Raw genomic sequence first — 14,279 nt, forward strand, 5'->3', positions numbered from 1 at the left:
TAATTATATTCCCTATAATATAATAATAATAAAAATAATAATAAGTCTAAAAATGTAGTCATAGTTTATGAAAGTCACCTATGTATCTGTTTTTTAATATGAGCTAGCTAGTTGCTAATCTTAATGATTTGATCGTGCCCATCCCAGTTTCACATCCAACTCACAAATGGCTTCCTGTTTAGGTACACATGCTAGGATCTGATTTAACAGCATAAGGACAAGATGAATCATAATTTACATAATAAGAACACAGCTACACTACATAGCCAAAAGTATGAGGATACCAGAACATCACACCCACATGTGCTTGTTGAACATCTCATTCCCAAACCATGGACATTAATTAATATGGAGTTGGTCCCCCCCCCCCTTTGCTGCTCTAACAGCTTCCAGTCTTCTGGGAAGGCTTTCCACTAGATTTTAGAACATGGCTGCAGGGATTCACCCCCATTCCGCCACAAGATCATTAGTGAGGTTGGTCACTGATGTTGAAGGCCTTGCTCACAGTCGGAAGTCCAGTTCATCCGAAAGATGTTGGATGGGGTTGAGGTCAGGACTCTGTGCAGGCCAGTCAAGTTCTCCCACACCAGGGCATCTGGGTAGCATAGTGGTCTATTCTGTTGCCTGGCTTGGTTGAGTGTCCCTACAGACACAACTGGTCGTGTCTGCAGGTGGTAAGCCGGATGTGGGTATATGTCCTGGTCGCCGCATTAGCGCTTCCTCTGGTCGGTCGGGGTGCCTGTTCAGGGGGGAGGGGGAACTGCAGGGAATAGCGTAATCCTCCCATGCGCTACATCCCCCTGGCGAAACTCCTCACTGTCAGGTGAAAAGAAGCAGCTGGCGACTGACTTCATGTATCGGAGAAGGCATGTGGTAGTCTGCAGCCCTCCCTGGCTCGGCAGAGGCGGGACAGCTCGGAGAGCAGGGTGCTTGGCCAGGTACAATTGGGGAGAAAAAGGGAGGAGGGAAAGTCCTCCCACACCAAACTCAGCAAACCATGGCTTTATGGACCTCGCTTTGTGCATGGGGGCATTGTTGTGCTGAAACCAGTGTTTCCCCTAGAATTCTTTTCAGCAGAGGTGCTGTTGTGTGCACCGTATGCCCACAAGTATGCGATGTAAGTCCGTATTCACGTGTCAGAATGGCTTAAAATTTACAGCATTTTCCCTAGGTTTGTGTGCATATATTTGGCAAGGGGGGGGGTGCAATTCACATCATTTTGGACCATTATTACTACCATAACTGTGTAAAAAAAAGTTGGAAAAGCTAGAGCAGGTAATAAATAAACAACAACCAAAAAGCTTAAAGACAAAACTTGCTAAAGAAGTCCACTGGGAACCGGCAATAACCATTAGATTTCGGGAAAGTCATTTAGTTAATTTTTATGCTCTCCACATTGATTTTACATTCATTCGGTTTAGGTGGTGCCCAAAATGGCTCTGGTGCTGCTCCTAAGTCTTATAATGGTAGGGAAAACTGTGAAAACAGGAAAGGGTCTTTTCCAAACTGTTGCCACAAAGTTGGAAGCACACAACTCACTGATTTCCCTTCACTGTAAACAAGGGATCTAGCCAAGACAATGAAAAACAGCCCACACCCAATGCCCCGATGCATCCATGCAGGTAGCCTTCTCCTGGTATCCATCAAATCCAGATTGATCCATCAGACTGCCAGATAGTGAAGTGTGATTCACCACTCCAGAGAATGTGTTTCCACCGCTCCAGAGTCCAACAGTGGTCTGCTTAACACCACTCCAGCCAACACTTGGCATTGCACATTGTGATCTTCGGCTTGTGTGTGGTTGCTCGACCATGGAAACCCATTTCATGAAGCTCCGGAAAAACAGTTCTTCTGCTGACGTTGCTTCCACAGGCAACTCGGTGGCGAGTGTTGAACCGAGGACAGACGACTTTTACACGCTTCAGCACTCGACGGTCCCATTCTGTGGTCTTGTGTGGCCTCCCGCTTCACGGCTGACCTGTTGTTGCTCCGAGACATTTCCACTTCACAACAACAGAGTTGGGGGGGTTGATCGGGGCCGATCTAGCAGAGCAGAAATTAAACCACCTGACTTGTTGGTAAGGTGGCATCCTATGACAGAGGCCCGCTGAAAGCCACTGAGCTCTGCAGTACGACCCATTCTACTGCCAATGTTTGTCTATGGAGACTGCATGGCTGTGTGCACCTGTTAGCAATGGATGTGGCTGAAATAGCCAAATTCATTCATTAGAAAGGGTGTCTGCATACTCTTGGCCATATAGTGTATGTCAGGAAGCACAATGGGTTTAAGACTTCCCCGAGTACAACTTAAATGAACCCATTTTTCCAGAGAAGTCCACTGCCACATTACACACAAACTAATTAAAAATACTTCTCAATGCGTATCTCCAAAACAGAGATGGATGTTTGTGTAGCACAAGAGAGGGTAAAAGCTCATGGGGTAAGAGGTGAGATATAAGTGCCCTGCTCGAGGGTAGTTTGAAAGGAATGAAGATGCTGGCAGTTACACAAACTAGACCTGTGACTGTTAGGGGACAGTATCTAATTGTCATCATATGGATGTACACATGCATCAACTTTTTAGTTGTTGCTTAAAGGACAAAAGTAGTTTAACAGCTGATGGAGACGTTTTAACACCTTTTAGAACAAGAAAAAAAAGTCTACAAACATACACACCGCTTTATTTTCCTTCCTTCCCCACCTATGATGAAAACATATGACACCAGGGTCATCAGCCTGATCACAGACAACGATGAGACGGCCTACGGAGATGAGAGCCCTGACATCATGGTGCCAGGACAACAACCTCCATCTCAATGTCAGCAAAACTAAGGAGCTGATAGTGGACTAAAGGAAGCTGCAGGGGTGAAGACACATCCCCATCCACATCAATGAAACAACAGTGGAGAGAGTCAGCAGCTTCAGGCTCCTCGGGGTTTACATCAGTGAAGACCTGACTTGGTAACACCACATCGGCATCATCATCTAGGCAGCGAGACAATGGCTCTTCTTCCTCCACAGGCTGAGTAAGTTTGAAATGAACACCAGGATACTTTGCAACTTCTACAGATGCACCATCGAAGAGTATCCTGACTGGCTGCATCACCGCCTAGTATGGCAGCTGCACTACCCTACAAAGGGTGGTGAAAATAGCGCAGCACATCACCAGGACTGAGCTACCAGCCATGCCGGACCTCTACATCCAGAGGCGCAGGAGGAAAGCCTAGCAGATAGTTGGGGACTGCAGCCACAAACTGTTTACTCCAAAACCATCTGGCAAACATTACTGGAGCATCCGGGCCGAACCAACAGGCTTAAGGAAAGCTTTTTCCTACATGCCATAAGACTCCTGAGCACAAACCCTTGGCACTTGAGCACACACGCACGCGCACACACACCTCTCTTGTGCAAAATGCACATACTTCACTTTATTCTGCACTGTTCACTTTCAGCCATACCACTCCTGCACTACGTACAGGTACATTTAACATATATATTACAAAAGCATACCTCTGTAAACACTGTTACATTTCCATGTCAATTGTTAATATTAGATTTAATGTGACTTCAGTTTAGTTTAAGTTTATTCCTCTCCAGCCTGTATACACTGAATTTTAGCTTACTTTTAGTCTATTTTTAGTTATTTTAGCTTTAGTTTTTAATTTCTCATGCAGGACTGTAAATACTGTAAGTTTATAATTCAATTTTTTTTTTTTGCCAATTTTTACAATTTTTTGGCTTCAAGTTCATCCGTTATGTCATATTCTTTAGCTTTTTTGAGGTTGAACTGATGCCTAAGCATTTCTTGCCAGCAATGCCTGCCACGCTATATTGTTGTGCATTTGACAATTAAAACTTGTCCGACACATTTTCATTTTTAAGACAAAGTAAAATCCACAACACACACACAAGGAGGACCTCCGCTTACTCAACTCAGTTTATTTACAGAGTATTTGAAGATCCATGTATGCAAATGTATTGAGATTACCGATAGAACTTTCCTGCCTCATTTTTTTTTTTACACACGGGGAGCTGATTAGGATCTTTATACGCGTTGATCTAGATGCCTCAAAAATCCAGTGACTTGATTTTTATCTGTTATTGTTAAGTCCCTCAAGGAAAAAAAATAAATTAACCAGGTTTGAAGCCTCAATCCTCCTTCAGGACTTGTGTAAATGTAGCACTTATGGAGGGTTAGGAAACATTTCTGGGTGAGGGTTCAGAACAAAAACAAAAGAAAAAAAAAACATCTATCAAACACCAAGCCTGCAAAGCACCAAGCCTATGATCGAAATGAAGGAGCACGTAAAAAAAAAAAATCACAACACTTAAAAAAAAAAGAAGAAAAAAAAAGAAGGAAGGTTTAGACATAACATTGAGTTAATTTCCAGGCGATTCATACAAAAGCAACATGGTGGAGGATCTAAGCTACTTATTGATGAGTCTTTTATGCCTCCTCAGGTGACAATGGCATGTTTTCGTAAAGAAGCCCACCCCGACCCCTTACTGTATATATAAGGGCTCATAAAAGGAAAGGTTCGAGATTTTCACAAGTCTGTCCTACAAGTCACTTTACACTTTGAAAATGGTCTCACCTGCATTGGGTTTTTGACTTACGGCCTTGCACTATATATGACTGACTTCTGCACAGAACTGGTTTTACACACTAAGAACTGTGTAGGCATAAATAAGACCCCTTTTTCAATTACTATTACAAATAATCTAATTGTTTGCATTGTTATCTATACTCTTCTTTTTTACTGCATTAACCCAATTTCCCTTCTGGGGTCAAGAAAATCAATTATCATTCCTTGCTTTTGGCACCCTATGAATGAATAATGCAAACAGCGATTTCAACACTGCAGCATTAAATTAATTTCGCAATTGTTTGGCGGGGCGGATAAAAATTCTGCACCTTCCCCTTAAAGAAAACTCGAGAGCGCAGTTTTTCAATATCGTTTTGAAATAAAGAAAAGAAAATGGTTTGAAATGCCCTGATATTGGTTTGGTAATGGTACATGTTTTAAGATGCAGTATACACAGAAAATAAAAAAATAATAGGCAACAGATAGTATGGACAGACAAAAAAAATTTTTTTTTTAAACCAGATAAACCTTTGCCTATAACACCCTTTAAGTGGGCGTCATTTTCAACACACCCCTAACATGTAGTCTGAGACAGCATACGGATTCTATGACTTTGCAACATGTGTATGCATCCATATGTGTATGCATGCAAATATGCATAATGAAAAAACATGTGTCATGATTAAAACACTGTATTGAACAAAAAACAGAACAAGATACGCCGTCTCAATCTAACCTGTGTTGGAAATGGCACAGTTTAAGTCTGTAACTCAAACACGACCGCCGCCATCCTCCTTCACTGTCTAAGCAGGTTTGCAAAGACACAACTGTTAGCCCAACAATGGCAAACCGTTATTGGCACTTGTGCAGATCTGGGGAGGACTGAACCACAAGTTATCAAAAGCATGGGAAAAAAAACATCTCAACCACAGCATCTGAGGCTAAGGAGGAGCAGATTTTCAGAACTTTTAACTGCTAACTTTAATGTATTTTGACTATTTGACCCCAAGCCTCTCCTCAGACTGATTAGTCTAGCTCAAAAACCTGTCGTCTCAATCAAACTATACCCAGTGTAAAGACAATCATAAGAGCTAAAGTCACAGGACCACAGGGGTCAAGAAAGCTCTAACATTAATACTGGCTGACAACTAAACACTTGCACATTTTGGTTGTGGTTAACAGATTTGTTGATGCTGCCGGCAACTCAAGTCAGGTAATCGACAACATATGTGAATTCTACAAATCTATTTAACAGGTGAAACAGTGAACGTGTGCAGTACATATTGGTGCCTTTGAGCCTCTTTGGCCTGTGTATGAAAATGTTAAGTTTCACGCAATACAGGACAGATCGCATCCTCAGTTCCACAAAAGTGTCAAATTACAGCTTCTTGTAAATCTTCACTTATACCGTGCCAAAGCTTTAAAAAAAAAAGGTGTCCGAGGGTTTTCAACAAAAGATCTATTTGGGAGTTAAGATTTACTGAATTCAGAAGCCTGATTAGCATTTTGATCAACTTACTACGCTGCTTTGAAAATATCGCAGAGTTTTGTCTCCATTTTTTGTATCGGAAATATTTTCCATAATCCCCTGAATAAACTGATTTTATGTCTTTATGCATGCTCAATAATCCAATAAAGGAAATCACAGATAGGTGAATCAGTTTCGCCTGTCTGAAATTGATCATAAGTGTTAGCAAGTTAAACTAGCAGGACACAATAGGTGCGAAAATGCTACAAATCATATTGTTGCAACGTGTGAAGCTGCAATAAGGCCTTATTTGCAGCAAAGTCCTTAAAATTAAGGGGGGGGTACAAGTCCCTCATTTCCATATAATCCGCCTTGCTGATTATGGAAATAGGGAAAAGGACAGCGGTTTAGTTTTAAAAACTGGTTAAAATATGGACGTCTTATCATATGGACACAGGATGTGTTATTCTTGACAAAAACACATACAAATATGTCGAAAAATTATATGAAGCGTGTTTAAAGTTTTTTTTGCATCAGCACATTTTTTTCTTGTTACGGCATACCTTGTGGGGGGGGGGGGGTTCCAACACACTTTTTTAATAATGATGTAGGGAGGGTATCAGCTTCTGTCCATGCATTTAAACAGTGGCATAGGACCAAGTATAATGTGTAGCTAATGGATTTTGGAAAGGAAAATAAGTCACCCAGAGGTCTTCTGCAGTAAATCTCGTCATCTCATTTTTGAATAGGTTTGGACTTGTAATGTTTTTGCCTTTTGTTTTTCTTGTGCCCAGGGGGAGACCATCTTGACAGAATAGGAGTACATTCTGTGAATCACATTCAGACGCCTCTTCTCTCATCTTCGTTGTTTTTGCCTGCATAGAGCCTGGTCCATGATTTCGCTGGGAAAGGGAGAAAGATACACACACACAAAAAAGGGAAAAAAAAAGAAATTGGAGGAGAGAAGGGAAGGACAGAAGAAACCGAGACAGAAAGAGAGAGAGGAGAAAGGCAGTGAGTAAGGTTGTGCAGGGATGGAGGGTGAGAATAGAGGTTGTGTATTAGCTCAATGGACGTAGCACTACAAACTGCCAGCGTTCACCATTTCATTGCCAAATAGTATGCAGGGTTTGAGACTAACATTTTACACCTGTGGCTCTAAGTCTTCTTAAACGGTGACCCTTGCACATACTTTGGTTACACCAAAAAGTTGTCACTGCACCAGACACTGCTCAACTGAATGACTTTATCTGACTTTTTCTTTTATCACCCCAATGAAGTGCACACATGCTGTATTGTTACTGTATGCTGGACTTTCTTCAACGCATTCATTTTTTTGAGCAAATATTTGTGATTTAAATTTCTTCTTTGGGGATATTATATGCTATGTTAAACTGAATTAACATCACATACCTCATCAGGAGATGCCACTTCTTAGCAACGAAACACTGCTAGGAAGGGGCAGCTCCCTGCATTGGGTGTGCTTATGGCTTTTGTTATTAAGTTTGAGGGTCTTGTGCTTAAACTTGGTAACTGCAGATGCAAATTTTGAGTTGCCTACAAGTCAGTCCGCACAAAAATAAACAGCCAGGCACATTCTTTGAGTCACCCAGGATGAAAAGGTATAACTCTTCTTGGGCTTTTTAACTGTAAGTGGCTGCTCAGTTTTCCTCCATCGATTCCACTGATGTGTCTGTTACTCTGGGTTGGAATCTGTTTCTTCGGCTGGGACTGCCGAATTGTTGGCCTCAACAGACAAAGGCGGCATGGGCTTCCTCTAGGCATACCAAGTTGTGGGCCAATTTTCCGACCAAAAAAAAAAAAAAGTTTTGTAGGCCTACGCTTTAATGTGATTGGACATGTCTCCTTTAGTAAGTGAAAATCTGCGCACTCTAGTTTACTTCCTGTTTGTGCACGGAGAACACTAGGTATGAGCTCAGCAAGACACAAATGTCCCTGGTACGTATTCTAAAGCAGGATGATGAAGTAATGCACAGAAATTTATTTTACCAAAAAGGCACAAAAAAAAGACTACTCATGCCGCTGGTTAATTTTTTTGGTGGCATTGGACAGATTTATGGTCATGGCCTATGCAACCATATTAGCTGCTGTATGGAGCCCTGCATAGTATGGGGTTACCCATACAAAAAACTTACGCACTCACAGTAGCACCAAGGAAAAATGCATTACGGTATTCATTTCTTGTCCAAACACCATTTCCCTGTCACGTCCCATGTCATGGCCCACTTGCACCACTGCATTTCCGGGATAATTTTCTACAGTTAAGAAATTACCAGCTTTCCTCAGCATATATAAATAACAAATTGACCTACTTTAATTTTAGCAACACTGAGGTCTATTACAACTTAACACTCAGTGAATCGGGTTTCTTGGTTTTCCCACAATCTTAAGCAGTCATCGCCCAATTAATCCTTTTAATGTTCCTTCATGACAGTTAAATATATAAGTGCCAATGCTTTTATGTGGACTGTGAGAAGTTCGGTTAAATTTTTTTGGAAGGGTTTGGATGAAGGGAGTATATCTGTTGTTATTTTCGACACAGATTGCATTTTGCTGGCACCTCAGTGTGTACCAAGTGTACACTTTAATACTCTAGCTTCTTGAAATCCGTTTACGTTCATGTGGTGTAATGAAGGGCACTTTATTACTAGCGACTGATGGTTTTGGCCTTGTAAATATTGCACAACTGGGGTTTTGTATTAATTGCACTTTTAACAAACAACTTAACTATGTATTTTAACAATGGCACTTTGCACTTTGGTAACAATATTTGCCCTTTATTAGCAAGATTTGCTCAGAATATTTTGCACATTGCATATTTTGTATAAAATATTTATTGACTCTTATTGAATATTTATTGGACATTTTAAACCGTGATTGATTGTGTTGTCTTCTGGCAGGTGCCGTAGTGGGTACTCTGCTCCGCCTGAAAAGAGAATGGAGTTAGATTAAGCTGCGACAATACTGCTTTGCATATATTTGTGCATAATTTATGAACAATGGTTAAAATTAAGTTCTGCTGAGTTTTGTGCAATAACATCTATGTGCTATAATATCATGGTATAAAGTATGTGCTGGTGCGATAGTTTAGCAAACATTGTTTGAGTTTTCTGCATAAACCTTACCTGTCCTGTGTCTGCTCCAGGGTGTTCGGCAAAAGAGTCCTCCGGGGGTATGAACACCAACATAAACGTTCCAGGAGGGACCAAGTGATAGGATAGGAGAGTGGGGGGTTTGGTGTACATGTCTATTTAGTGTAATTAAGTTTATGTGTTATTTTGTGGGTTAACAGATAATTGTAAATATTATGTGCTACATTATATTCTATATAGATGGTCTATGGTAATGTACCATATGATAATATTTTGAGAACCCGTTAATGGAAGCATCCAATTTAGTAAACCAGTGACAAAATATAAAAGGCGCCAGTTTCTATCTGTCTGGGTTGCTGGTTAGGTCTCACTACCCATGTTGCTGCAGTGTTTGTGCTGCTGCGTTTTTTGTTTTTTTTTGGTGAATAAACACCACATGGTTTTAGTACAACTAACCATCACCTTGGCATATCTTTTTACTGCATCAGTCAGCTGCTAAATGGTCAATCTAACATGTGGTTATCTTCATATAAGTTAAACTGCTTGCATTTGCAAAGCTTTCTTGGTTTATAAAATGGATTCTGATTCTTATCATGAAAACATGGTTCCATGAAACCTTTTAAGGAAACAAAAACAAAAAGCCTCAAACAAATACTCACCTGTCTCAATGGCTTGGGCTTCATTTGTTTTCCACTGCTCTGCGACGTCATTTGCCAGGGGGTCGTCTGGGTTGGGAGCACTTAATAACGCCTGGATCGATAGCAACACTGTACGGATCTGCAGGGCTGGAGACCACTTATCTGGAAAGGGAAAAGTTCAAAAAAAGGTTCACAAAAACACATAGGAAAGGGGAAATCAGTCTAAAAAAATTTCTGGTTAAAAGATAAAAGACAACAGAGAGCCATTGTCACTTTCAGTGATGAGACAAACTACTAACAGTACCCAACATGAAAACTGATGGAGATGTGAGAGCAGCACGCTGACAACATGCAGATTCCAAACCATGGATTTTCTGCTAATCAGAGAAACATATCTTGTCTCTTTTGGATTTTTGTTTCCTTGTCATTAAGTGACAGTATTATCCTTGACAAGTTTTACCTAATTTGGCTACATTTGCTGTAGACTGAGGCATGGTATGAAATGATGAGTTTATAATACTCATAGCCAGCAGTGCAATGGATGTGCTGTCCCACAATAGTGCCTGGATGATAGTTGTAAAGCTAAAAAAAAAATTACCATGCATTATTAAAGTGAAAAAAAGGCCTTTGTTGTGATATTATTGCCTTAACAGTGGATTGGTCATATGTAACATTGAAACATTCAGGATGCTGAGCACACTAAAAGTTGAATATATATATGTCACCTTTATGATGTGCCATGCACGGTCTGATTGCACAATTGTTAAGGTCATGTTGTCATGTTCTTTATCAAGGACTTGGCATTTCTGTACACTGTCTCTGCAATAACGACACCAAGGCCATTTATGGTACAAATATTTTCCAGGATGACTGAAATGATTCTGACTGTTGTGTCCATTCCTACCTTTCAAAATGTCTAAACATATTCTTCCCAACTTGTCAACATTTGGGTGGTAGATTTTGGTCATGAATCGCACTTTTGGAGCTGCCATGGGATACTCTTCTGGAAGAAATAATTCAAGTTTAAAGGTGCCTCCTTCGAATGGGGAGTCTTGGGGTCCAGCAATGACCACATGGAAGTAACGCGCATTCCCCTCATCAGGCTCGGCCTTGATTCCTGGGACAGGCTCTGCCAACAACCGCTGTGTCTCCTAGACATGTGCAATGCAGAGAAGCCAGGTTTAAAAATGTGTTGAGCTCTTCAATGCAAAACCATCAATGCAGCATCCTAAAATGCACAGTCTAGAACTACAAAGAGAATGACAAAACTTGTTTGGGGCTTAGTAAATAGTTGGTAAATAGCGCATACAAGAGCTTACATAAAAAAATAAAGTATAAAACAAAGAAGCATATTTTCAACGGGTCATATTTTGTTTGAAATTGATGCAAGGACTGTTTCATGCAACTTAGATTAGTGTGATACAACTAATCAATATCATACATTTTTATCTGCGAGATCAGTGAAAATACACCACACATTAAAAAGGGTGAGAGGGAGGAACAAAGCGTACCCTATACAATGACTGAAGATAGTGTTAAACAGCAACACAATGAAAAATAATTATATGAAACGGAAGACAAGCATCAGTAACATAAAAACATCATGGAGGGTAACCAGACCATTTTACACAATTCAACGTCTGACTAACCAGGTACAGTTGAGGAGCTGCAGCCCGGGGCAAAGATGCTCACCTAAAAGCCCTACGACCGACTGTGCTTGCTCAATCAGTAATCTTGACTAAATCTAAAACTTTGAAGCTTGCTCACACCCATCAAAATTGTTGACCTCATTCAAGATTGCCAAGGCGTTTAACTACAAATCTAGACATCTCCAAAAAAAAAAAGAAAAAAAAAGATCGCGCCTACCCCTGGGCCTGGCCCCACCAAAGTTGTGATGGGGTTTAGTGTTAATGCTGGTCTGAGGACAGCAACGCAAAGAGCCTTTCATTTCTGCTTTCCTTGCTAAATAATTGATCCGGCAAAAGTTGCAGAATTTATCTGCACAGTGCAATTATAAATACGGAACCCATTTACTTAAACGTTAGCGCGACACGTAAGCCTCATTTTAACTGGGGCTTATTTTGGCTAATTAGCCCATTCAAACGACTAACCACCAACTGGTTAAATTGGGTTTGCTGTTGACTGTGTTTCATTGGCGGGGCGTCAGAATCAATGTTATATTTTAAAGATGTGATCGTTGACTCACGAATCAGAGACACGGTGGAGAAGGGAGTAAACGGAAGTAGCAAAACAAACTAGTTGTCGAGAGGCTAGCTATCGTGTTAGCTTGTGAACCGGAGACGAGTGCTCTCGCTAGCTACGCTAAGATGTAGCTAGCAAGTACACGTTAAAGTAGTTTGAAAATACAAATAATTATCCCACGGGTGTTTATCGGGAGAGACACGCCGCGAAGTAGTGAGCGTACCTTTATAATCCTACGGGGCAAACCGGCCATATTGTGTGATCTCTTGTATTTTTAGCCGACGAGTCGCCTTCTGCAGGTCGGGTTGGCTGGGTTGATGGGAGGGGCCGCGCGCCACACGTTGACGTTTCTTCCGGTGGCTGCGGATGTATGGCAGGCCATTTTAGCTTCTTCTACTTCTTATTGGTTTTTATTGACGGCTGGCATCCAAAATGTCGCATTACCGCCATCTACTGAAGTATAAGAACGTCACAGTACACTGTACGCCCAAAGTGACCCCATTCACAACAATGTCCATTCTATAACCCAGACCCAGTCTGAGTTTATGCAAATTCTTCCCGCAGTGTAACATCTGCATCTCCTCCAGCTATGTCAAAAAACATTCAACTATCTCCTGACAGCGTCCCGCACCATCTTGATCCTTTCCAACTTCTCCTTTATTTCAGCAGAGCAAAATTCTGACCATGGCAACGAATGCCAAAAACCTTTTCTTGTCCATGCAGACATTCTGGTCTTCCGGTCAGCTCCATTCCTTTTCCTGCCCGGTTCTTTTTGAACTTCTCTTTCGCAGCTTCGGCGCACGACAATCCCATTTCTACTCTCATTTTATTCAGTTTCTCTTCCTTAATTCTTTTTAGACATTGTGGTGACCCTGTATTATTAAATGAGAAATTTGATAAAGAATTAAATTAAATTGTTGATATTGAAAATTGTATTTATATCACATTTTTTTTATTTTCAACTAGTTAGAATTTAATTTCTGCTATCAACAATTTGCATTCCAGCTAATAAGAATTGGATTCATGATATCTGAAATCGGTATCGTAACTAGTTGTTGATATCAATAATTGATTGTACGATATCAGAAATTTGCATTTTAACTAGGTCACATTCCAACTCCCATTGAAATGAATGAGAAAAACGTTTTCAATCTCATTAGTTAAAATAGAAATTCCGATTATCAAGAATTGACATTTTAACTAGTTAAATTTTAATTTCCGATATCAATAATGTGCATTTTAACTAATTAAAATCGAATTTCTGATATCAGAAATACACACCATAACTAGTTGCAACTGAATTTCTGATATCAAGAATTTGCATTCTAACTAGTTAGAATTGAATTTGTGACAGCCTGTGGAAATGAATTGATGCTGAAACGGCTCGTCATACATTACACACTTATTTTGGGTTTTGTTGTAACCCTAGATTTGCAAAAACGCTCGCGGGATTTTTTACGCGTTGTCTGTCATTGTGTCTCGCGCAGAGTAGACTATTCTGCAGTGTCGAATTGCAATAAATAGGACTTTACTACTACAACGGTGGGTTTCTGCTGATTGCACTTTGTGTTTATCTAAAAAGCACTTAAAATTAATTCAGACGGACATCATTGCAATACAGCAACAATATTGTCGCGAATTCGGAGGATAACGCAACGCGTGTCTTCTTATCCATCCGACTTGGACAGATATAAAGGGGAAGAAAAACAAACATCATAAATCAAAGATGCAGGTCAAGCGCTCAGGCCCCAGCCTGCCCCAGACCAGGGGTGGATGAGCGGACGGGGGGGGGGGGGGGCACGTGAAGGCAGTGGAGAAAAGGTGTGTCTTGAGACGGGATTGGAAGAGTGGGAGCGATTCTGAGTCTCTAATGATTTGGGGGAGTGAGTTCCAGAGCCTGGGAGCTGCCCTGGAGAAGGCTCGGTCACCAAAGCCGCGGAGGTTGGACCTGGGGGTAGAGAGAAGGGAGGCTGAGGTGGATCTGAGGGACCGAGAGGGTTGGTAGGGGGGGAGGGGATCGGTGAGGTATGGGGGAGCCAAATTGTGAAGGGCTTTATAGGTAAGAACCAGGAGTCTGTAATTGATCCGGTGGGAGATGGGTAGCCAGTGGAGGTCTTTTAGGACTGGGGTGCTGTGGTGCCAGGATTTGGTGAAAGTTACAAGTCGGGCGGATGCGTTCTGGACCAACTGGAGTCTCTTGATAGAGCTAGCACTGATGCCATAGAGGAGTGAGTCGCAGTAATCAAGGCGGGAGGAGATTAAGGCATGGATC

The 14,279-nt window shown here is 41.2% G+C and overlaps 1 protein-coding gene across 2 annotated transcripts; it reads right to left on the reverse strand.

The window, feature by feature from the left end:
• Positions 1–3,516: 3,516 nt before the first annotated feature.
• On the reverse strand, positions 3,517–12,339 carry ube2nb (ubiquitin-conjugating enzyme E2Nb). 2 transcript variants are annotated; one of them, XM_056275634.1, is made up of 4 exons: positions 12,231–12,339; positions 10,710–10,956; positions 9,827–9,967; positions 3,517–6,956 (listed from the first exon to the last, which is right to left on the reverse strand). In XM_056275634.1, exons 1-4 carry the CDS (start codon positions 12,258–12,260, stop codon positions 6,895–6,897), a joined length of 480 nt encoding a protein of 159 aa, XP_056131609.1. In that variant the 5' UTR covers positions 12,261–12,339; the 3' UTR covers positions 3,517–6,894. The 2 variants fall into 2 exon arrangements, with proteins under 2 accessions (XP_056131609.1, XP_056131608.1); XM_056275633.1 differs by lacking the exon at positions 3,517–6,956 and adding an exon at positions 8,987–9,239.
• Positions 12,340–14,279: the final 1,940 nt, after the last annotated feature.

The sequence above is a fragment of the Lampris incognitus genome, chromosome 3, assembly GCF_029633865.1.
Source record: "Lampris incognitus isolate fLamInc1 chromosome 3, fLamInc1.hap2, whole genome shotgun sequence".
NCBI lineage: Eukaryota > Metazoa > Chordata > Actinopteri > Lampriformes > Lampridae > Lampris > Lampris incognitus.

Coding starts and splice junctions, on each gene's coding strand:
- ube2nb (XM_056275633.1), bottom strand. CDS start 12,260: ATGGCCGGTTTGCCCCGTAGGATTATAAAG. Junction 10,957..12,230: donor TGCCCCGTAGGATTATAAAG/GTACGCTCACTA, acceptor GCACATGTCTAG/GAGACACAGCGGTTGTTGGC. Junction 9,240..9,826: donor AGCCCAAGCCATTGAGACAG/GTGAGTATTTGT, acceptor ATACCCCCGGAG/GACTCTTTTGCCGAACACCC.